The sequence below is a fragment of the Heterocephalus glaber genome, unplaced genomic scaffold (genome assembly GCF_053883595.1).
Source record: "Heterocephalus glaber isolate CG9 unplaced genomic scaffold, H.glaber_assembly_v1.0 deba00001481, whole genome shotgun sequence".
NCBI classification, from domain to species: Eukaryota; Metazoa; Chordata; class Mammalia; order Rodentia; family Bathyergidae; genus Heterocephalus; species Heterocephalus glaber.
Genome location: NW_028258317.1, coordinates 4,625,921 through 4,651,651, shown reverse-complemented (window position 1 = coordinate 4,651,651; position 25,731 = coordinate 4,625,921). Strand labels below are relative to the sequence as shown.

At 39.1% G+C, this 25,731-nt stretch overlaps 1 protein-coding gene across 10 annotated transcripts in view; it reads left to right on the top strand.

Annotated features, from left to right (window-relative positions):
* The window catches only part of Znf462 (zinc finger protein 462), a 160,789-nt gene that overhangs the window by 101,849 nt on the left and 33,209 nt on the right, over positions 1-25,731 (top strand). For all 10 annotated transcript variants that reach the window (XM_087183599.1, XM_004848173.4, XM_004848168.4 and 7 more), the window contains exons 8-9: positions 22,583-22,850; positions 24,707-24,843. In XM_087183599.1, the coding sequence (XP_087039725.1) occupies positions 22,583-22,850; positions 24,707-24,843 (405 nt within the window). The remainder of the gene's footprint in view (positions 1-22,582; positions 22,851-24,706; positions 24,844-25,731) is intronic.

Here is a 25,731-nt window from a genome sequence, read left to right as displayed (position 1 = left end):
AGGAGCAGTGGGACCGCGGCTCAGAAGCCCCTACCTCTGGGCCGGGAGCAGCAGTACTCAGTACCTTGGTCTGGTTGTCTGGTGTCCTCTGCATCTTTGTAGTGTGGAACCAAGTGGCTGCCTGTCTGCAGCGGGGTGATTCGGCATCTTCCACGCAACCTATATTTCCTTAATTTTTCTCACATCTGCCCCCGCTCCTTTCCATCCCAATCTCTTCCTAAACCCTTGCCATGTTCTTCGCACTGCCAAGTCCTCTATGCAGTCTATCCTAAATAAGGTTTAAGTTCATATCATTCTCCTACCCAGAAATCTTTAATGGCTCTCTATGACCTGGTTATTTTTTTAAAACATGCACTGAGTATTCTCCATGTCCCCCAGCCTTTTCTCTTTCCATCAGCTGCCTCATTCTCCCTGATTCTACCAACATGGACTGAGCATCTCTCTTCCCACCTTTTGCCTTGACACCTGTTTCAGCCTCACTTTCGTCTTCCATCTCACCATGTCCGGACCCTGCTTGTCCTTCAAAGCTATATACAAATTCCTTCACTTCCATCACATCCCCAGATGTGAGTCAGTCCCTTCTGAAATCCCATGTTGCTGTGACCTTCCTCTCGGGAACTCGTGATTCATTCCCCCAACCTCATAATATTACCAGAAAGGAGCTAAATAGGGTCAGGGTCTTGTCATCCTTGCATTCTGAACACCTGGCCCAGAGCTGCTTTCCCCTAGAGTAAATGTCCTACATCTGTAACGTGAAAGTCATGTTTTGCAAAATAGTCATTATAAGAGTTTAAAGCTGAAAATCAAGATACAGTGGACCCTTGACTTATGAACTCAAATCGTTCTCGAGGGCTAGTTGTAACTCAAGTTGTCAATTGAAGGCTCAGGCTCCTCTACACAGCCTTCAAAGTCTCTCTTGCATACAGGGAGATCTCAGTGTCCTTAGAGAGACATTGGCCTGGAATTTCTCAGTTAACCCCACACAGGAAAGGATGATGTAACATTTCGTCCAGCACTCTTTTAGGGTTAAATCTGTACCTGAGACCACCTGGAAGCACAAGCAGCTAGCATTTGGGTCATAACTCAAAACTTTGATAGTAAATTAAAACTAAAATTCTGGTCATAATCCAAGTTGTTCGTATGTTAGGCCAGTCGTAACTTGAGGGTCTGCTGTATCACTTTTTTTCTTACTCCAGAGCCCCACTGTTTTCCAGCCACATGGTTAACAGACTTCGTGATGTTTGTTCCATTCCTAGAGCACTCACTCATTTAAGCATGTGTTGTGGCAGTCTCCCCTAACGACATAAGAACTCTTGAGACTTGAGGTCTGGTTATCTTTATCTCTATCAAATACCTAACTTAACAATAGATATGATGTTTGCTATGGATAAGCAAGCCACTTACGAAAAGCTAATGAGTTCAGAAATATAATTCTTCACTTTTACAAAATAATGCTTAGACCATTATTTTGAGTCTTAGTAAGCTCAGGAAATGTGCATTAAGTGTCCTTGGGTTGACATATGGATGTTAAAACTCAGGAGTAAAGGCAAATCTAGCAACATTTCAAACGTTTCTGAGATAGTGTTCAGGCAAAGGATCAAAGGGTCTTGGCTGATGACTACATGTTACAGTTTGCAGCATGTGGGCACACCACTTGGTCATCTGTGCTTCTCTATTGTTTGCACACGAAGGGTTGATAAAGATCAGAAAAGTCAGACTGCTGAGTTTTCTTCTTACTCATAAGGTAAGAACTTAGGCAGGATGATAGGTAGGACCATAATCTGTTCTAGATGTGAATGTAGTAGAAACAATAGGAACTGAATTTCAAGTGAATAATTTGAACATGCTAGTAAAATGCAGAGGAGAATAGATAATGTTTCCTACTTTTCAAAACAAAGCATGCAATCTCAGGCTGCTGACAGTATTCCAGCATTCATAGGAACGTGCCGCTGGTTGGTTTTCTCTAGATAGAAGCCCATTTGTACCAAGCTCCCTTCCCCATATCAGAGATAGTCAGGGGTATAGACAGAGAACAGGTAAACATGTGAGGCCTCTATCTCACCTGTCCCCTGCTTAAAACCCATCAGTGGCTACCTACTTGGCCTCCCAAATATTTCAAGGTCAACATGGAAAGCTGCTGTTCCCACAGTTCTCTCAAAAATCCATCCAAGTCAAGAAGTTTGTGACAAAATCCCTCAGATACATAAAGTAGAACCAATCAACCAAGGCATATCTACCATAGGTAAGATGGCAAGTGCCATCAAGAGATAGAAAACAAGAGTGAGTGTAGAAAGGATTAGATCTAGAGTGTCAGGCATGGCGGCTGGGGAGGATATCATTGGTGCTAGGGATGATTCGGGCCATATCTGTAAATTGGACACTGAGAACAAGAGTCTTGTCCAAAGCTGGAGACGATCTTGAAAATATTTAAAAAGAAATAGACCTCAGAATAGTTGTCAGGAATGCCACTATAGCTTGGGAATTAAATTTGCTCTGACAGGCCATTTTGTAGAAAGTTGATTTTCAGCCATTCTGTGTGCATTGTTATCTGACAAAAAGGGACAAATCATTTCATCTGTGATGTTCTCCAAGTCAAACCCTACCTTTAAACTCCGTTCAGGCCCCACAGTTAGTGTTGTATCCCCCTAACCCCTGCCCAGCTATCTCTTTCTGCAACATTAGCCAACAAACTGCTCTAAGCAGAAGCTGTGCATTTGGTTTTGCTAAGAATCAACTAGTCAGGAAGGAGCTGCAAGCATCTCCCTTGTGCCTAGAGCTGGGGTGGATGTTACATATGTGTACAGCAGTGTAAGAGGTTCCCCCCTCTACTGGATCCTCTAGTCCTGTTAAGGAGCACAGCTTCTGTTGTCTGTAGAAAACAGTCTATCAAAACTATCATTCACTGCAACTTCTATAAGGCATAAGCTTTAACTGCTGTGGACTTGTGTGTCAGTCACTGGACTCCACGGTTAGTTTAATATGAAGTTGTCCTTCTTACCTTTGCCCTTTGGCAAATGAGGAGCCAGAGGTCTCCTTGCTTGGAACTCTCTATCTGAAGACTTGTAAGCGCTCATTAGAGAGCCAAAAACTGTTTCTTATTTGCCTCCTCAGTTTCTCCATCTATAAAATGGGAAGCAATAATTCCATAAGATCATAGTGAAGATCAACAAGAGACCATTGTATTGTATTGTATTGTATTGTATTGTATTGTATTGTATTGTATTGTATCGTATCGTATTGTATTGTATTTTGTTTTAGTTTTGACACAGGGTCACGCCATATAGCCCAAGGTAGCCTTGAACTTACAGTGATCCTCCTGTCCCAGCCTTCTGAGCACTGGGATTACAGTCATGCACCACCATACCCAGCAAGAGACAGCTCAGGAAACAGCCTTTTGTTTTAAAAACCCCTTAACACAGTCTCTAAATGTAAAGCAGTTAAGACCATGAAAGGTGCACTTGGGTCTCACTGTCTGGTCTTCCCAGGGTTTTGGAGGTTCACACCTAACACCAGAACACACTGTAATCTGGGCAGTATCACTGGGGGTGAGCATTGAGTGGGTGGAGAAGCTGTCTTAACAGAAGAAACTACCACTTTAATGGTGATTAAAAATATAATTTAACCCAGAGTGAAGATTATCTTACACTGCATGGGAATGGGTGAAAATAAAAGAAAAGAGTAAGAAGGGTAAGAAACCCCCTGCGTTTGTTGGTTCAGAAACTCCAGCTTGGGGACAATTCTAGAATAGCTTTGTGCTTTGAAGTGTGGCTGCTCATTCCTGTTCTTAATCAATTATTGCCTTTCTCACCTGACTTCCATACTATCACTTAGAGCTCTACATGTATCTAAATAGATATGTTTATATGCAGATATGCTCTTTCTTTTTGATTAATCTTTTAAGAAATCTCCACAATAGCTTCCTGTCTGAGCTGTCACAGCACTGTTCACAGCCTGCTGCACATTGTGACCAACTCCTTGAAGTCAGTAGGCATCTTCCTGCCAGTCAAGTCTTGAGGAAGCTCCATGGCTTTGCCCACAGCCTGTGAGCTCAAAATACCATCTGAGGTCACTTGCAAGCTCTCTATGGTTGAGGCCAAGTCATGTCTATAAAGAGGCTTTTGTACTCAGTGCCTTTCGTTGGATCTTTCAGTGTGGTAAAGACATCTATATGATCTAAATGAACAGCAGGAAACATGACTTCCTCGTCACACAATTCAAAAGAGTCACAGGTGAATTATGCATTTGTACTGTAAGAGCGTCTCAATTAACAATGGCAGATGCCACCCAGCGTTTCCTCCGAAAAACATTATGAAAGTCTCCTTCACCACACATTCATTTGTTTCCCGGAAAATTTCCAACCTATATCAAGGGAGGTTTTTAAGAATGCAGGCTTTGTGTTACAGTTTAATGCAGAAGGAATGCCTACAATGTTTTCTAATGACTCTGGCAGAAAAAGAACACGTTTTTTTAAAACTGGGGCATTCAGGAGCCCCAGGTTATATTCCTGTTACTCCATCAACTGTCTAGGTCACATGAAACCATCTCAGCTTTTTTTCTTTTTTCATTAGGTTTATTGGTACATTTTAGGTATACACTATAATGACATTCATCATTGGAAATTTGCACCTTTACATAATCTCTCTTGGTTTTTATTTTTTCCCCTTCCCCTGCCTTCCCTTCAACCCCTCCATCCCTCCCTATTTATAAAGACTTTGTTTCCATTTTTTTTTCATTTTCTCATATTAATTCCATTCCCTTCTTTACCTTCCCCTACTCCTCCTACTTCCCCTTCCCCTTTGCCCCTTTTCTTCCTATTTCACATTATCTGTAATACCTTTTAGTCCTTATTTACACTTTCAGTTTCTCACACTACAGAAACTATTCAGTATTTACACATGTGTCCTACTTATTTCACTTACAAGTATCGCCTCAATGTGCATCCACTTAGATATAAATGTCTCTAATTTCTCATTTTTTATGGCTGAGTAGTACTCTATTTTATTAAAAAACCACATTTTCTTTATCCAGTTTCCAGTTGATGGGCAATTGGGATGCTTCCAAGTTTTAGCTATTACAAACTGTGCTGCTGTGAACATGGTTGCACATATATCACTGTGGTATGATTCTTTTAATTCTCTGGGGAAGATCCCAGCAGGGGAATAGCTAGGTCAAATGGGACTTCCAGTCCTAGTTCTTTGAGGTATCTCCATACTGATTTCCACAGTGGTTGCACCAGTTTGCAATCCCACCAACAATGGAGAAGGGTTCCTTTCTCCCCACAACTCAATGGAGAAAGAAAGGTTTCTTTCTCCTCCACAATCCAATAACATTTGTTATTGGTTGATTTCTTGATAGCAGCCATTCTTTCTGGGGCGAGGTAGAATCTCAGCATTGTTTTCATCTGCATCTCTCAAAGGACCAGTGATGTTGAGCATTTTTTCATGTTTATTTGCTGCTTTTACTTCTTTGTCTGAGAATTGTCTGCTCATTTCAGATGCCCATTTTTGGATTGGGTCTTTAAATTAGGGAGGTCGGATTTTTTAAGTTCTTTATAGATTTGAGATAGTAGACCTTTCTCTGAGAAAGAGCAGGCAAAAATTTTTTGCCAGATTGTGGGTTGTCTCTTCACACTGTTGATAGTTTCTCTTGCTGTGCAGAAACTTTTTAATAAGAAGAGATCCCATTTGTTGATTGTTTGTGCTAGTTCACAGGCAACTGAGGTTTTGTTCATAAAATCTTTTCCTATACTGATGTCTTCAAGAGTTCTACCTATCCTCTGTTCCACCTGATTCAGCGTTTCTGTTTTAATATTTAGATCTTTAATCCATTTTGATTTTAGCTTAGTTCATGGTGAGAGATACAAATCTAGTTTTAATCTTTGGCAAGTTGAAACTCAGTTTTTCCAGCACTATTTATTAAAGAGGCTTTCCTCCAGTGAGGATGGTTGGCTCCTTTGTCGAAGATAAAGGTGGAGGAGTGTGTCTGGAGTTGTTTTGGCATCTTCTAATCTGTTCCACTGGTCCTCAAGTCTGTTTCTTTGCCATTACCATGCTGTTTTTAATCACAGTAGCTTTGTAGTATAGTTTCAAGTTGGGGGTTGTGATACCACCTGCCATGTCTCTGTTGCCGAGAATTGCTTTTGCTATTCTAGGTCTCTTCGTATTTCAAATGAATTTTTGGATTGTTTTCTCAAGGTCTGTGAAAGTATTCTGCTGGGATTTCAATTGGGATTGCATTGAGTCTATATAGCAGTTTTGAAAGTATGGCCATTTTCACTATGTTGATTCTTCCAACCCAGGACCAAGGGATGTCTTTCCATTTTCTGATATCATCTTCAATCTCTCTTTTCAGAATGTTATACTTTTCAGAGAAGAGATCTTTGATTTCTTTTGTTAGGCTGATTCCTAGGTATTTCAGTTTTTTGGATGCTATTGTGAAAGGAATGATTTGCCCTGTTTCTCTCTCAGTGAGTCTGTTGTTCCTGTAGAGGAAAGCTATTGATTTTTGTGTGTTGACCTTGTATCCAGCTACTTTACTGAATTTGGTTAGTAAGTCTAGAAGACTTTTGGTGTGGGTCTTGGAGACTTCTCTATAGAGTATCATGTCATCTCCAAGTAATGACAATTTGTCTTCTTCATTTATCTTTATTCATTTTATTTCATTCTCTTGTCTAATTGCCATGGCTAATGTTTACAGAACTATATTGAACAAGAGTGGTGATAGTGGACATCCTTGTCTTGTTCCTGACTTTGCTGTGAAGGATTTCAGTTTTTGACCATTTAGTTTGATATTAGCTGTTGATTTTTCATAGATGGCTTTTATCAGATTGAGGTAGAGACCATCTATTCCAATTTTTTGTAGGGTTTTTATCATAAATGCATGTTGGATTTTGTCAAAGGCTTTTTCTGTGTCTATTGAGATGATCATATGGTTTTTATCCTTGGCTCTATTGATGTAGTGTATTACATTGATTGATTTGCGTATGTTGAACCATCCCTGCATCCCTGGGATGAATCCCACTTGATCAGGGTGTATGATCTTCTTGATGATCTTCTGCATTCTGTTTGCCATTATCTTATTAAGGATTTTTGCATCTATGTTCATTAGTGAGATTGACCTATAGTTCTCCTTTTCGGTTGGGTCTTTCTCTGCTTTGGGAATCAAGGTGATGCTTGCTTCCAGGAATGAATTCGGGAGTATTGCTTCCCTTTCCAATTTAATTGAAGAGTTTAAACAGTAGTGGCAGTAGGTCCTCTCTAAATGTCTTGTAGAATTCAGCAATGAAACCATCAGGACCTGGGCTTTTCTTAGCTGGTAAGTTTTTAATTACATTTTCAATTTCATTGATTGATATTGGGTTCTTGAGAATTCTTTGGTCTTCTTTGTTCAACTTTGGTACTTCATAGTATCTAGGAATCTGTCCATTTCTTCTGTGTTTTCCATTTAATTGGATATAGGTTCTGGAAGTAGGTATTGATGATCATCTGGATTTCTGCTGGGTCCATTGTAATTTCACCCTTTTCATTCCTAATTGCATGGATTTGGGCCTTTTCTTTCCTTTTTTTGATGAGGTTGACTAAGGCTTTCTCAATTTTGTTGATTCTTTCGAAGAACCAACTCTTGGCTTCATTGATTTTTTGTGTCATTCTCTTTGTCTCCATTGCATTGATTTCTGCTCTGATCTTTATAATTTCCTCCCTCCTATGATCTTTGGGTTTGTCCAGTTCTTCTTTTTCTAGAAGCTTGAGGTTCAGGATCAGGTCATTTAATCGGGCTCACTATTTTCCTAATATGAATATTCACTGCTGTGAATTTCCCTCGGAAGACTGCTTTCATTGTGTCCCATTCATTCCATTATGTTGTATTGTCATTGTCATTTAATTTAAGGAACTGTCTAATTTCTTTAATTTCTACTGTGACCCATTGGTTATTCAGAAGTGTGTTGTTCAATTTCCATGTGTTTATAAAATTCTTTTGCTATTGATCTCCAATTTCTTCACACTGTGGTCTGATAATATACAGGGGATAACTTCAATTCCTTTGCACTTACTTAAACATATTCTATGAGCGAGTATGTGGTCTATTTTGGAGAATGACCCACATGCAGCTGAAAAGAATGTGTTTTCTGATTTTGTAAGGTGGAACACTCTGTAAACATCTGTTAAGTTCATTTCTTCAGGAGTTTGATTGAATTCTAGTATTTCTTTGCTTTTTTTTGTCTAGTTGATCTCTCTATTTGTGACAGTGGGGTAATTGAGGTCCCCCACTACTATTATATTAGTGCTTATTTGATTTTTCATGTCCTTTAGCATTTCTTTTATATAGTTGGGCACACTAGTGTTTCGTGCATATATGGTTATGATTGTCATCTCTTCCTGTTGGATTGTTCCCTTTACAAGGATGTAATGTCCATCTTTGTCTCTTAATCAGTGTTGATTTGAAATGCACTTGATCTGCAAAGACGATAGCTACTCCTGGCTTTGGGGAGGTTCCTGTCACATGGAGTATTGTTTTCCACTCTTTAATTTTCAGTCTATGGTTTCTTTTTGAATGAAGTGTGTTTCTTGTATGCAGCATATTGTTGGATCTTGCTTCTTGACCCATTCTGCCAGTCTATTTCTTTTGATTAGTAAACTGAGATCATCAACATTGATGGTCATAACTGATACGCATTGACTTACCATTGTCATGACTTCTTCTTTCTGTTGGATTCTCCCCCTTTACCTTTAATTTCTTGTTGTGTCCAATGGATTCATTCTGATGGGGATCCTGGGGTTGTGATCCTCATTGTCTTTTCCTAGGATATTATCTAAAAATTTTTCGAGTGCTGGTTTGGTATTCATGATGTTCCTAAGATGCTCTTTGTCATAAAAGTATCTTATTTCTTCATCAATTTTGAAAGATGCTTTTGCAGGGTACATCAACCTGGATTGGAGGCTGCTTTCCTTTAGGGCTTAAAATACGTCACTCCAAGCTCTTCTTGCCTTGAGGGTTTGCATTGAGAAGTCTGCTATGATTTTGATGGGCTTTCCTTTGTATGTGATTTGTTTCTTTTCCCTAACTGCTTGAAAAATTTTGTTCTTCTGTTTGGTTTCTGGAATCTTAACAATTATATGCCTATGTGTAGATTTTTTTTTTGATCAAGGCTAGTTGGAGTCCTATGTGCCTCACTTATCTGTATTTCAAGTTCTTTTCCCCTGCTTGGGAAGTTTTCTGCCATTACTTCTGTTAACAGTTTTTTTATATTGTCTGCTCTCTCTCCTGTTTCTTCATTGACTCCAATGTGTCTTATGTTATTCTTCTATGCATTATCTAGCAGCTGCTGGATTGATTTCTCATGGTCCCTTATTATTTTAAAGCAAGTTTTCTTTACCTGGTCACTAATTGCAATCTTATCTTCTATATCTGAAATTCTGTCCCCATATTGTCTCATTCTCCTGTGTAAACTTTCTATGGAGTGTTTAATCTCCTGGAAATCTGTTTGCATCTGTTCTATGGATTCCATTTGTTTCCAGTGTTGATATTCCATCATGTTCCTCAGCTCCTCTATTTTTTTTTCTGTGTCCTCTCTAGACTTATTAATCATGTCTTGCACTATGGGCACAATCTCTGCTGTTATGTGAGAAATTATTTCTGATTTCATTTTTTCCAGATTTTCTTTTGTTGCCAGTTCAGGGAGTCCAGATGGTTCAGTATCAGATTGTTCCATCTCGTTTTCCTTTCGGGTTACTTTAGGCGATTTGGGGGTCTGGTTTTGAGATTTGTGTGTCTTCTCATTTCAGGGTTGGAGGGGATGTGTGCTCCTGGTGCAGGCATGACTCACTTCAGTGCCGGGGGCCATGGTATGGTGGCCCAGATGGTTCAGCTCCTCTGTGCTGGGGGCGACTCTCCCATCTCTGCTTTCCTGAGCCACCACAAATCCTTAGGCAAAATGAATTGCCTGCATGTTACATTCCTAGAATGAGAGTGCATTCCTGATGAAGGAAAATTGGTAAAACATTATATACAGAGAAAATGTAGTTCTAAATACCATAACTAATCCAGTAATACCTTCTCCTAGACTGCCAAGGGCTCTGTTGGCATAATGTTGGCACTGACTATTGCAAAGTCATAGTTTACTAAATCCACCTTGTCTGTTACACCAGACCATCTCCCAAACATCTGCATCTACCAATGATGAAAAAAAGACAGAAGAGACACCTGCCTGTGGGATCATGTAAAGTGGTTTCTGGAGGATTGACATCATCTGTCTCAGGGTGTAGACTCATTAGTGATTGGGGTCAGAACTAGAAATTAATGCTTCTTGGGATGGCCATGAATGCTGAATTCTGCTGCTCTGAAGTTTCAATTTTCAGAAGCCATTTTTCAGGTAATTTAAAACAATCTAGGTTTAGAAACAAATCACCTATGAAGGAAAGCCCATCAGAATCATGGCAGATTTTTCAACACAAACCCTCAAATCAAGGAGAGCCTGGAGTCAAGTATTTCAAGCCCTAAAAGAAAATAACTTCCAACCTAGACTGCTATATCCTGCAAAATTATCTTTCAAAATCAGTGGGGAAATTTGATACTTTCATGACAAAGAATCCCTGAAAAATTTCATGAACACCAAATCAGCACTCCAGACAATCCTGAGCAATATCCTAGAAAAAGACAATGAAGATCACAACTCTATGAGGCCCAACAGAGGGACGCTACTAGGCAAGGTAAGAGACTAAAGGGAAAGGGGGAAAAAAAACAAGAAATAAGCCAACAACAGTAAAACATCATGACAAGGATGAATCAATATCTCACAATTATAACTATCAATGTTAATGATCTCAATTCACTAATCAAAAGAAACAGACTGACAGAATGGATTAAGAAGCAAAATCCAACAATATGCTATATACAAGAAACACTCCTAACTCCAAAAGAAATATATAGACTGAAAGTAAAAGGATTGAAAATAGTCCTCCATGCCACAGGAACCCAGCAAAAAGCAGGGGTAGTAATTTTATTTGCAGACAAAGTAGATTTCAAACCAAAGCTAAGAGAGACAAAGATGATCACTTACATCCTTGTGAAAGGAACAGTCCAAGAGGAAGAGATGACAATCATAAATATATATGCACCAAATATGAATGCCCCCAACTATACAAAACAATCTAGGTTTATTTCCGTAAAAGTGAGTCAGTGTTTTAGCGGAAAGGATCAATTAAACTTAGTGTCCAAGAGAACATCCTTTGGTCAGTTGGGTTTTCCTTTTAAATCTGAGTTTTCCAGACCTCGGTGTTCAGTATGAACTCTTTGACATTATTGAGCATTTTTCTTAGGACACACCCTGAGCTAAGCTAGGGGATGTCAAATTTTAAAAAGTTTAAAAATGTTACAAATAGATGAATACAAGTATGGGTAGCCTACTTTCAAAGAGATTGCAGACTGGTAAGGATAAAATAAATTAATCTCAATATAGCATGATGAGTATTAGTGGGAGAGAGTGAGAGGGGAACTGAATAAGTATATCCAGGAAAATTTTTATAGTGACAGAAAATTTGAATTGAGTTCATTTTGATAGATTAGTAAGAGTACTCCAGGCTGAAATGTCTAAGGATATGGCCAGAAAGTGAATATCAGAAACCTTCTGCTGCAGGCTGGGGATTTAGCTCAGTGGTTTCGCTGCCTGCTGTGCAAGTGCAAGAACCCGGGTTCGATCCTCGGTACCAAAAGACAAAAAAAAAAAATGTTGCAGAAACCTTCTATTGGCTGGCATTAAGTACACTGTGGGTTTGGGGTAGAATAGGTCGGGAAAGATCAAGAACAGCTGAACGTTACAGGTCAGCATCTAGACTTTTTCTTGTAAGAAGCAGTGAGTATCATGATCATATTTGCATTTTAAACTAAAAAGGAATATTAGGGGGAAAAGAACTAGAAAACAGAAAGCCAGTTGGGAGCATTTTGCAGAAAATCACATGAGGAACCGTGAGAGCTTGAACATAAGCAGCAGCCTAGTAATGGATCACAGAGAAGGAGCTTTCTAGGAGGTTGAACCAACAATACTTTTTTGATTTATTGAATGTGTAGAACAAAAGAGAAATGAATGAATGATCTGTGCTGATGTTGTCGACTAAGTGAATGGTAATGACATTGAGAAAAAAATGCAGAAAAATCAAATGGACCTATCTCGAAATACAAGACCTAGTCATTTGAAAGTTCAGGAACCCTCTTTGTTTTAGGTCAGATCTACCTTGATTCCACCAAAATACAGTGTGTGTGACAGCATGAAGCTGCATACAAAATAAGGCCTTTGAGAAACTCAGCAAACTGAAGTAGGGTAGGAAACTATCTCAGAAATAAAAAGAGTGAACATTTTTTGCCGTTTTTATAGTTTTGGAGACTAATTTTTCTTTTGGTTTTTTTTGTCATCTACTCCCTGATCATATTTCAAGGTTTTGTTTTTACTCATCAGAATGACAGGAAGTTTTCAGTGTGTGTTTCCTTCAAGTTTGGCCTCCACTTTATTTTCAGGACTAGGCGTTTGTTTTTCCATTTGCCTCCATGACAACCAAGCCCAGATTCCTATATATAGTCATCCAGTGTCCATTGTCCCCCGGCCATTGTGCATAATCTTGTGTGTCCAGGCCAGAGAGCTCCCCTAATGATAGAAGACTAGGAGGTGCCAGAGTCCTTGGCCTGGAGATTTTCAAGGCATAACCAGAAGAAGGAAATAAAATAATGTAACTGCCTCTGAAGATTTATATTCCTCCTTAGACACTATCCAGAAGGAATTTAAATGAGTTGCATTCTAAAGCTTAACTTTTAACAGTTTTCTTTTGCAGTAATCCATAGATAGAGGACATTTTTTAGGATCTTCAAAGGAAATAATTGGAAAGTTGCATTGGTGATTTGTAGTTTTTGCTGTTGTTCTGGATGCCGTATTTTATTCAGTGTTAGTAGCACAAAATGAACAAGAATCTTGAGAAAGAATGTAAAATCAAGGTACATAGTATAATTCAGATAGATCATAAGAAATATTTTTAAAGAAGTAGATTTATTCAAGAAGAACTTTTTTTTTTTTTGGTACGAGAGATCAAAGTCAGGACCTTGTGCTTGAGAGGCAGGCAGTAGAACCACTGAGCTAAATTCTCGGCCCTAAACAAGTAGACTTCTTGAGTCTGTGACTCATCTTGACAGTTTTATGCAGTGTGCTTTTTTGAACTTAAAAAAGGTGTGTGTGGGGGTCGTTTTCTTAAATACCTTTCCAGGCACTTTTAGGCACTTGAGATACTTCAATGATAAAAGCAGCAAAAATCCTTGCCCTCGTGCAACTTACATTATGTTTTAAATAGGCAGAAACAATACCATATATATATCGCCACAGTTGCTCACAAATTCAACCCAGCAAACATTATCCTAGGTATCATAATTAATTGTAATGACAATTACAGTGTATTAGGTTTAAAAACAACCTAACAGATTATCTTATCTAAAGATATTGAAAAAAATGTTGTGGTAGGAAAACACAGTATGAAGTGTCTACCCTTCTATCAAATTTTAAACATACATGTTAACTATATGCACATTATTGTGTAGCAGATTACTAGAACATTTTTGTCTTACTTAACTGTAATTCTAGTTCCATCGATATAATTCTAGATCCACTGAATGACAGTGTTCCAACTTCTCTTCCCATAACCAATGGCAACCCCTATTCTACTTTGTCTCTATGAGTTTGACTACTCTAGGTACCTCATAGGGTGGAATCATGTAAGATTTGTCCTTTTACAACTGTCTTACTTCTCTTAGCATAATATTCTCAAGTTTCATCTATGTTTTTAAGGTTGAGTAATACTCTATTATGTATGTTTATTCTCTTTTTCCATTTTTCTATTGGAGACATTTAAGTTGTTTCTCCCTCTTAGCTATTGTAAGTAATGTTGCAGTGAACATGGGGGTGCAGTTATCTCTTCAAGAAACTAATTTCAATCCTTTGGGTGAATACCCAGAAATAGGATTGCTGGATCATATCTTATTTTCAATGTCCATTATTTAAGTATTCTCCACACTGTTTTCCACTGTGGCTACACCATTTTCCATTTTCAATAAGAGCACACAAAGATTCCAGTTTTTCCAGATCCTTAAAAAAATCACTTATTTTCTCTTTTTTTGGTAATGGCATCTTAGTCAGAGAATCCTTTCTTTAAAACACCTTAAGCATTTTATTTTCACTTAAAATGTAGATATGTTCCTCCAGGACTGTAACATAGAGTCACTCCCATGTAGCTGAAATTGAATCCTTTAATCAGAGTCCCGTTTTCACTCTTACATGACTCATATTCACCTAGTTGCATCATGTGGTACTTCTAGTTTCAATTTCCTTTAAGTGGAATGAAAACTTAAACATTAAAACACAGTTCTTCTAGACTTTTGTTTTTAGTCGTTTAAAGGAGGTCTCACCAAAACATAATTTTGACAGTGTTTTTAGTAACTTGACTTTATCAAGCCTTTTCAAAGAATTCAATGCAGCTTTCTTAGAAATATCTTTTTACCCCAATGCGAAATGTAAATGTGTTGTATACCTAAAATGTACCAATAAAAGAATTTTTTTTAAAGATAACTTTTTACACCCGTATTTCATCATCTTATTGGATATTAATTATATTGAGTAAGCCCAGTAACAAATATAACCATATAAAGAAGTTTTGGGAGCAAATAAAATTGATTCTTTGTTGCATTAACTCAACTGCTGAAATCAGAAATGGATGGACCTGCTAGAGATTGGTACCGACACCAGCCCGGCCAACATTGTTGCCATTGGTCTTCCCTGGTCAGGATGTTCTAAGGCCTCGGCCATTAGTCTGGTCAAGTGTGTTGGTGAAAGTTACTTAAGATGACATGCAATATAAATGTAATATAAGGTATAATGAGATAAGGGAAAGAATCACGATGTGTATACGTTGGCAAAACATAGAGGAGAACAGAGTTCTATTTGGATTGTTGGGGAAAATCTTCACAGAGATGACATTTCAGCTGAATTTTGAAGGATGGGTAGGAATTTTCCAGGGAAAGGAAAGAGGAAAAGCAGCAAATAGCCCTGAGTATGGACCATGAATGATGAAATATGTGAAATATGCAAGTTATTGGAAGCTATCTAGAAAGGAGGATATAGACATGAACCAGACTGACGATCTGTATGTGCTGATGTAAGGGATGGAGACTTTATTCGGCAGGAGTGCATCATTTTATCGTAATTACATAAGTGTTTTTGTTATGTACTTTGGCCCAACTAGAGTAGATTTTAAGAGGAAGACCAGGTGACAGGGGCATGGAGAGAAAAATGAGTGATGTTGGATCATAGGCTATTTCTCTAGCACATGGTTAAATGTACTGCCACAGGAAAGGGAGAAGGCTGGCGACTTGAATGAAGAACCTCACAATCTGATTTTGAACAAAAGCAGCCACTAACATGCAGAATGGAAAAGGATGTTTGGGGCAAAATTAAAGTTTTTAATGTGTCGGGTGGGTTTGAAACATCCATCAGACGTAAAGCTGGAAGCAGTGTCTCAGCCTTTGATGAAGGACTTGGGTCATTGCAAAGCTCATCGAGTTTCCCACTGCAGCAGATTTCTCTGTTCATTGCATATTCCCAGGTAACTGTCACATACACAAAGATACTTGAATTATTTTTGACCTTTGCCTAAGTTTATAGGCAGTTGTATAATAGAAGTTTCATGCCATTCCAAAAGTTTTCTGGCTAATGATTAAAGTATATCTTTAGCTGCTCTCATGTCATTATTAGTGTGGTTCTCTCAAACTTTCTGTAGTTTCTTTCTTTTTTTTCCTTTTCTTTTCTTTGTACCAGGGATCGAACTCAGGACCTTGCACTTACAAGGCAGGCAGCGGTATCACTGAGCTAAATCCCCGGCTGTAGTTTCTTGACTAGAGAGAATAGTTTGTATTGCTCATGCTACCAATATTTAGTTCCTAAATAGTCTGCTTTTCTGAAGAAAATTACAATCCATGCATTACAGTGGTACCTCGGTTCACAAACTTACTTCATTCCACGATTCTGGGGAAGAGGGCCAGAGTTATGTTCATCATCGGATGCAGAGTTTGCAAACAGAAGCAAAATTTTGCAAAACACTTCTGTTCCTGAACCAAATTGTTCGTGAACAGAAATGTTTATGAACCAAGGTACCACTGTACTATATTTTGTATTTTCCATACTATTTTAGAAGTTGGCGATTTTAAAGTGTGCCTTACACAAGCTACCCCACCCTCTGTTTCTTTTTGTTTTAACTCATCATCCTCTTCCTCCAGTCTTTGTTCCTTTGCCCTAGGGGAATTAAGTCACTTTTTTTCAGTGATAAGAATAGAGTTGTTTAATTTCTGTTTAGTTTTTCCAAAATGTATGACTTAAAGTGACAGTGTGGAGAATTGAACATTTCAGTATCAGCAGTGTTATTGGTCTCATTAATTAGCACAGTAATTAATTCCAGAAACATTTATTAAAATGTGTTCTTTTGATATCCTCTCTCTTTCTTATTCCAGTCATCAAATGCTGCCGATTTTACCTTTTTCCCTCCCACCCCTTTGTAGATGCCTCTATTAAAAATGTATTTTTTGCATTGTATCATATTTATGTTTTTTTCTGAGACAGTGAATTGCTTGAGGGCAGGAATGAAGTCTGACTATCCTAGAACAGGTTTCCTATTAGATGCTCAATAAACATTTGTTGAATGTCCCGGCATGCTGGTGCCTGCTTGTAATCCCAGCACTCAGGAAACTGAGGCAGGAGGATTCCCATGAGTTTGAGGCCAGCCTGGGCTACACAGTGAGTTAAAGTCCAGACTGAAATGAACTACATAGCAACACCGTCCCTCAAAAACTAAAACAAACAAACAAAAATATTTGCTGAATGGATTGGTATAAAGTAGTCATTTGCCCCATGGTCATCTCTAAAATTTGCTTTCCCAAAATTCTTTGTCTTATTTTTTCCTGGTACTTGATTCACACTAACCATCAAGACTGTCCACTAAGTCTGCACAAAAATCTAGCTCAGATATAATTGAGTGTGGTTGCTGGCACTTTTGCCACCCTTCCTCTTCTCTCACAGCCTCTTTGCAAATCTGCAGAAAATTGAGTTTTGATCTCCAGCATGGCTTCCTTTTTGTATCACTCAGTGTGCAAGGGTGCTGTCCTCTGCGGCACAATTTACTGCCCAATTGATTCTTACTCTTCCTTGTGTCTTCCTTAATCTCACAGTAGTTAAATTCTCCTGTTCCTGTTCATTTGTTCTCTTTGCCTGTTTTATTCCTTCAGTCAGTGGAATAAATTTGCTAGACATGAGAAGGGCTGTGTTTTGATAACAGTCAACTGCTCAGCTCCCTGCCGTGAGAGATCTGAGTTCTAGAAGGTGCCCCTCACATCTTCTTTGACCTTGAGTTCCCACAGCCAGCACATGGGCCGGCACAAAGACAGTGCTACCTAAATGTTGTAGACCCAGAATTGTCCTCCTTGGCAAAGCCTCATTCTGTCATGCTTCCAGAGTTCTGTTTTCATTCTTTTCATTTATAAGTCAAATTTCTTGTGATTGTTTCTGCACTAGCTACTTTCTGGCAGAAAAAGGAAAACAAACTAAAATGACAAAAAAATAAAAATAAAAATGAAACCCTGAAGTTGCTATTCACCTGGGTTTGCCTGGTATTCTAAAGATCTAAAATTAAATTTTCCATTTCTCCAGGAACATTAGTAAGTGAGAGGACTAGGAGAGCTCAACCAGAATACAGCCGTTCCTGTTGTGAAAACCTGCCCTATTCTAGAGGCACCTAAAGCACCTATCTCCATTCGCGTTGGTGTACCTGTCTTTTCCAGCCAAATCCCACTTGAATTTTTCGAGCATTGTTTTTTGAGGACAACCTATCTAGCATCTAACTAAAGTCTGACATTTAGGAAGTTTCCAGTTCTGGGTATTTGCAATGCATACCTGCACAAAATGCTTCTAGAGATGTTTCCTGTATTGCTTTTATAAAACAGTTTGAAATTTTGGATTTCCTTTTTCTTTATCATGAATCTTGCTGGGTTTATTATTTGCTATATGCTCTGAAATATTTGAGTGTTTCATTTTTCTTTTTGGCTTAATGTTATTTCAGTCTATTCTGTTAGCATTTTTATGTTTTCTGATGTTATTTTCTTAACTATTTCAACCTTGGTAGCACTACTTTCTCTTTCTCCTCTCTATTTATTGTTGAAAGAATGCTCATATCTCTCATCGCTCTGATTCGTATCATAGCTCCCTAGAGGTCACTTTTGGGTGTGAATGCGTGATAGACAAGACTCAGGTGTTATACTCAGAGACCTTTGTTCAGATCCTGCCTCTGCATCTTAATTAGCTGTTGCCAACCGTCCTCAGCTTTAGCTACCTCACAGGTAAAACTGGAGTGTGAACCTGATTATACTGCATACCATAGCTGTGAGAATTAATTGCTGATTACTCCATATATTCCAAATCTTGTAGACTCTGTAACTATCCGTATTAAAATTGTAGTTTGACCCTGATTTTACGAAATATAATTCTTTTCTTATTATAGACAATTTATAAAAGTTTAATATAACTTAAGAAAATTTAATTTATAAAACTTTGCATATAAATTAAGTCATAAGTCAGGGCATTAAACTTTTCTAGACAACATGTCTCAAGGCTGATTGGATTGGAAGGTGGGTTTCACGAAGCCATGACGTGTTTTCAAAGGTAAACACCTTTAGTCTTTGCTGCAGGTTCCATTGCAGACACCATTGGCCCTGCAGGTGATAAATGTAGCTTTTGTGACCTGCTGTTAGGTACAGAATTTCCTCCTGAATCTGCATCCATGAGCTTCAGCTGCTGTTTTTCCCCAAAACCAGAAGTTTGCCACTGTAAACACTAGAGTGTTTTTTACTTTTCTTTCTGTAAGCTCAGAATGAAAAAGAATAGGTCCTAATGATCATTTTTAACTTATGTGACATTCCCTTTTACTGGCAATCTGGCTTTCTAACCTGGGCACAGAATGACCCTCTTCCTGCTCTTGGGGCTGGGCTTCCTGAGCAAGCTGGGATTTTATGTTGCTTAGCAAGTAGGCTTTTTTAAGATCGGTGGAATCATACACACTCACATCTTTGTCACTTTAGTGCTCAAAGTGCTAAAATCGTACATTATTCACTAAGGGTTGGGGGGAGATTGAGAATGCTGGTACCAGAAAGGAAAGGAAAGGAAAGGAAAGGAAAGGAAAGGAAAGGAAAGGAAAGGAAAGGAAAGGAAAGGAAAGGAAAGGGCTAAGAAAATCCAGAAGTTGTTACCTGGGCATAATTACAGACGTATCATAAGCATTGGGATTTGCTTCTTTTTATAAATACACCTGTCCACCCGATCTTAACCAGGAAGAAAAAAGGAGTTATAACATAGATACCTACAACTGTTCCTTTTGCATTGGCATTTAAGAAGGATGATGAGTCTCTCAGAATGCTTTTCCCAAGATTCATATATTTTTATTTCTTCCAAGTATTTCTATACCATATAAATACTGGATCAAAATTTAGAATGTGTTTTTTTCAGACAGATGAAATCATCCTAGGAGTAAGAGACCCCCCAGAAGACGAGAAAAATGTGTTACCTAAAAGACTTCTCCTAGAGGGTGTCTGCCTAAATGAGCGCATGGGTTGAGTTGGGGTGAGTGGAAGATAAGGGGAGACACATTCACCTGGCATATCGTCTTGAGTAGGAGCCACATATCCCTTTATAGCTTTGCTGTGAAAAAATCAAAGCTGTCAAAGTGCTTGGTGTCTGAAGTGTGCAGCAGTATCCATCCAAAGCTGTGAGACACTCCCTGAGGGCTGTGCCATGTCAGAGACCCCACTGCAGCCACTCACTGCAAAGTGGACCACTCCTTGGGATATTTGTTTTCGTCCCTGGATGGATTTGTGCATTGTGGACAAATCTCTAGCAGCAGAACCTGACTTTGGCTTTGTTGGTTGTAGAATTTCTATTCTGCAGAGCTAAAATTGCATGCTAGGACCAACACCAACAAGAGGACCCAGGCTTTCGAGGGACGCTGGCCGGCCATGCTTAACCTGCTGCTCAGAACTATGTTAATGAGAGAAGCGGAATGCACATGCTGCCCTTCATTGTGCATGTTTTAAGCAGAAACTTGTCTTAAGGGCTTAAACAGAAAACATCTCTGAACAATCCATGAAACGGTAAACAAACCTGCTATTGAAAGAAAGAATGAGAAGTTGACAGTGGGATTATTGTGATCCTGAGTGGGTTCATCAGTGAGGGTAGAGGAATAAAGAAAAGGGAGATAAAAGAACTGGATAAAATGAATTCAGTTGTGTCATTCCTTTCTTCTTTAGTCTTCAGTTTACACCTGGTAATGAACCCACAGAGGCATGGAGAGATTGTTCCAGTTTGCTTTTGTTTCACTGTGTGTGCGCACACACACACATGCGAGTGTGTGCGTGTGTGTGTGTGTGTGTCAGGTTTGAGGTTTGTTTACAATTTCCAAGGGGTTTTTCCTCAGTTTTGAGGACTGTGAATTGAGGAGGGGGGACCAGAGAACAAGAAAAGAAGATATGTCCCCACTTTGAAGTCAGGAGGAGGTGCCCCCACTATCAAGGAGGCTGCTCTGTCTTTGTTTTGCTTTTGCAGGAGGCCGGTGGGATAGATGGTCCTGGTTTCATCGAATACGGGTTTTACAGAATTCTCCATGTCCCGCCTGGGGGAATCATGCTTTGGAAAATTAAGTGTCCATCAAATCAGGAGGAGGCTTGTACAGTTTTGCTCCCCTTTCCCCTTTGCTTTCTGAAAGGCTTAAGAAAAGAGCCCTTTGTTTTCTTTTCAAGGAAAGTTACACTGAAATTCTTGTGTGTGGTATTCACAGACCTCATCTGTGTCACTCATAGGCAGCTGTGGGTTTTGTAGGACAGCATTGAATTCTGAACCTTCACATTCAAAGCAGGGTGTTGGGAAAAGGTTCAAGACCTTTCTTTTATTTTCTCTCACCCTAATAATTTTAAATTTTTTCTTATTTTACTTTCTCTCTACCTTTTTTAGTGTAAAGAAGGAACTCAGCTCTTCCCTTCCTCCCATACAGATCAGGTTTCTCCACCGCAGGCCACTGAAACTCCTCAGGGTTAAAGATGTGTGCCTGTCATTTCTGACATTTTCCTTGGAATTGCAAACTTCAAACTACCTTTCAGAGAACTTGTTTGGAATTTCATTTTAATGGGATTTATGAGTAAATCTCCATCTTAATGCTGACTAAGCTTTAAGCATCCATTCCAGAAGAACACTGTTAGACTTCTATATTTTAAATTTTAAATCACTTGACTGTAAAGGCAAAAAAACCCATTTTTATATTCGTGTGTGTGCCATGTGCTTGAACATTTCTGTTAAAGACTGATTTTTTTTTTTTTAATTTGGTTGGTGTAAATATTTCTGGGCTGCAAAGAAGGAGCTGTTGCATCACCCCCTCTCCTACACTATGTGGGTTTATTTATCTCACCTACAAGGATGGGTATTCAGTGGCAACTTGTTGCAATGCTGCAGTTTCCTTTAAATAAAGCAGTTTACTTTCTTCCTTTGCTTTGAAACCTTTAACCTCAGAATTTTATTTTTAAATGCCATGAGCCCTCAAAGTCAGATGCAAAGAGGAGGCACTTCCTCCCTACGTGGTTTCCCAGATCTGAATCATAGAATGTAAGCAAAGATGAGAGATGGAATCATAGCCATCAGCCTTAAAAAATACTCAGAACTAATCCGATGGTGCTGGTCAAAGGGTGCAGTCTTTCAGTTAGAGGAGGGGCAAGCTCTGAGGGTCTAATATACAGCAGGTGACTACGTTTAATAATACTGTATCGTGCACTTGAAGTGTGCTAGAATCTCAAACGTGCTCACTACACACCAAAAAATGATAATCTTGGGAGGAAACGGATGTGTTAATTAACTTGTAATCATTTCAGTGTCAACATCTATCAAATCATTATGTTGTACTCCTTCAACAGGGACATTTTTTTCATTAAGTTTATTGATACATTTTAGGTATACAATACAGTTACATTCATCATTGGGATCTTGTACCTTTACATGATGTATCTTGGTTCTTATTTTTTCCCCCTTCCCCTGCCCTCCCTTCACCCCCTCCTCCCTTCCCTATTTACAAAGATTTTGTTTCCATTTTTTTCCTTTTCTCATATTTTTTCTTTTCCCTTCTTTCCTTTCCCCACCTCTCCCTTTTCCCCTACTCCTTTAGACCTTTTCTTCCTATTTCACAATATCAATTATACATTTTGATCCTTACTTACACTTTTAGTTTCTCACACCAGAGAAACTATTTGGTATTTACACGTGTGTCCTATTAATTTCACTTAAGAGTGTGGCCTCAGTGTGCATCCACTTAGCTATAAATGTCTCTGGTTTCTTGTTCTTTATGGCTGAGAAACAGGGACATTTTTAATTTGTCCATTATGCCTCAATGAGACTGAGGGGGACCCTAACACTGGGAGTTCTCAAGCGTCAGCCTCTACTGTGTTCTCTGCACCCCATGTCATTGTGCTCATCTCTCCACAGACTCATCCTACTCCGAGCCCCCAGATGTTCAGCAGCAATTGAACCACTATCAGTCAGCCGCCCTGGCCAGAAACAACAGCAGAGTTAGCCCTGTGCCTCTTCCTGGAGCTGCTGCTGGCACTGAGCAAAAAGCTGAAGCTGTTCTTCACTGCGAATTCTGTGAATTCTCCTCTGGCTACATCCAGAGCATTAGGCGCCATTATCGAGACAAGCATGGGGGAAAGAAGCTTTTCAAGTGCAAAGACTGCTCCTTTTATACAGGCTTTAAGTAAGTGGCATGAAGAGCAACTGTGAGAAACAGCGGCTGCCCCTGCTCCACCCCACTGCATTCTTCCCTTGTACTTTACTAGCCAGAGCTCAGGGAAGGCCACGCCCATTGCCTTGATGTGGAGGTTGGGTCCAGCCTTCACAAAAGAAGGAAGACTACTTTGGGATTTGTGGAAAGGATGAAGAGCTGTATCAGAACAAATGAGTTTAAAAATCAGCAAATGGGCTCCCAAACAGTGGGAATTGCAACAAGGAATTTCTCTAGCCCATTTCATAGAGAAGTATTTTCCCTTCAGCGAACCGCCCCCCATTTTAAATCTGATATGTATATACTTTGAAAGCAAAGTTAGGAGAAAGCATCCAGCAATACTCACCTCTCTACTCTTCTTGTGGAAAATTCTTAAGATTGTAGTATTGAAAGAAACAGATTCAAGATCCCAGCACTGCAAAGAGAAGGCTTGAGCCATCATAGACAGAATGTTCCAGTTTAGGAAAAGATAATACATATTCACCTTTGCTCCTATGCATGACGGAATTGGTGAACTCAATGAAAAAAATTTTAATGCTTTCTACCATAGAATCTAAACCTCTTCTGTGATTTAATCTCATCCTGTGAGATATCATTTAAGTTAGTGGTTATAGGTATAGAACGTGGAGCCTGACTGCCCCAGTTTGAATACCAGTTTTGCCACTTCGTAGGTGTGTGACCTTAGAGATAAGTTACAGAACATCTCTGAGTCTCCATTTCTGTATCTGAAAACTAAAGATAATAATAGTAATACCTACCTCATGGGACCCTTGTGAGTAGTGAATGAATCACTGTATCTGAAGTGTTTACAGTAAACACTGATGAGCCCCGTATATTGTATAATAGATAGAAAGCTATTATGATAACATAACACCAATACTATACTTCACATTTAAAGCAGTGATTATCCACTCCTGTTGCAATCAGGACCTGAACCTTAGACCAATTTCAATACAGGCTTTGCACAGAGAGGCAGTGGAAATTAGGCTTCATGTCCCACGAGAAAGATGAATTGGAAAAAGAAGAAACTTTTTCCCAAACATCTTAGTTGCTGGGCTTTGATGGGAACTGTTATGTCTGACTGTTGATTTGGTCCATTTACCTTTCAAATGAGTATGTAATCTAGAACTGAGAGCAGGCTAAAGGACACAATGACCAGGCCTACTGCCGATGCACACGTTTCTCCGGAGAAAAGCACATAGTCTGATAAGAAAGGATCCTTGCCCATTAAACCCTTGGTTTCATCCATTTTTATGAGACATATAAGAGTTTTGTAAACATTGAGGATTTGGAAAGGGTAGAGAAAGAGGTGACGGGCCCTTAAGGTGGTACAACTGTGTGGACTAAGTCTCCCTACTCATCAGCCATCATGACCTAAACAGCTTGTACCTTTTTTCCCTGAGAAGACTCAAGTAGGAAGTTTGTAAATCAACCAAGCTTTAAAATAGTCCTTCTCCTAGCATGAGGAGAAACATTTCTCTTGGGGATTTTGTTTTTATACCATTAATATGCAATTTCTAATTTCCATGAAGGTGTTTAAGGACCATATTATTTTCTAAATCAAGCCCTGATCCCAGCCAACTAGCAGAATTCTAAATGATAATAATAATAATAATAATAATAATAATGTTGCCACTGTATTTGTGTGTTTGATTACTGTTGAGTGACCAAGGAATTTGTGATTAGCAGACACGACTGATAGCTACTTTTTGGCCCCTCAAGCAGGAAAGTCACACTTGTTCAACTATGGTGGGTTTGCTGGCAAGAGATGTGTGAAAGAAATGACCTGTTGTCAAACTCACCGCCTGTCTCTTCAACCTCTTTCCTAGATCTGCTTTTACTATGCACGTGGAAGCTGGGCATTCAGCAGTTCCTGAGGAGGGCCCCAAAGATCTCCGCTGTCCTCTCTGCCTCTATCACACCAAATACAAACGCAACATGATCGACCACATCGTGCTGCACCGAGGTAACCTTCCTCCTTTTTCCTTTGGGTGCCAGTGGGAGGAACACATAGTGCTATTCCAAATACTCTCTCGAGACTACAATAGTACCACTTCTGCCTTGGTTTCTTGTTCTTCCAGGTAAGAAACCATAGTGATAAGCACCATGACAGCCCACAGAATAAAAACACCTTCCTGCTGAAAGGGATTGCTCCACGTGGAGGGAGGCAAAGGGGATGGATTCTGCTGTGAACATCTCCACAGGGCACATTCTGAATCCTCTGCCATCCACAACCATGTGTAGGATGCACCTGAGGAAGGAATGAATGAGAAACAAAATGTGTGGGTGAAAGCAAACGTAACACTTGAAGAGCTACTGTATATGCTTGTAAGCAGTTATTTTGGAAAAGATCAAAATGATGACTTCCAAAGCAAAATGTAGAATTTCCCTTGAAATGGACAGAGAGAAAGAATTCTTAAAAAATAAAAGTGGCCTGATCTATATTAGAAAACCCATAGAATGAGCTTTGAACTGAAATTCTGGTTTTGAATCCTACACTGTTTAACCTCTTACCTGTAGAGATGATTATATCCAGAACATAATGGATAAAGAGTTGATCCATGAATATTGGTTCCCACTGGCCAATAAGGATACTTCTGTTAAGTCCGCTTTGGTTTTTGTGTTGAGTTTACTCTTGGTCAGTTAAAACACTGCTAAACATCAAGCTGCTTTTGCATTGGAAGGAAAAATGTATTTATGTAGGGTCTGCTTTGTCCTGAAAAAATTGAAGCTTCAGGGAGTTGGAGAAAGATTACTATCCATTGCCAGTCTTGCTTTCCATTTCCATCTATTGATCTTTCCCTTTCTTCTTTTTTCCTTCCTTCTCTCCCTTGCTTTCTTCCTCTTCCTTCCC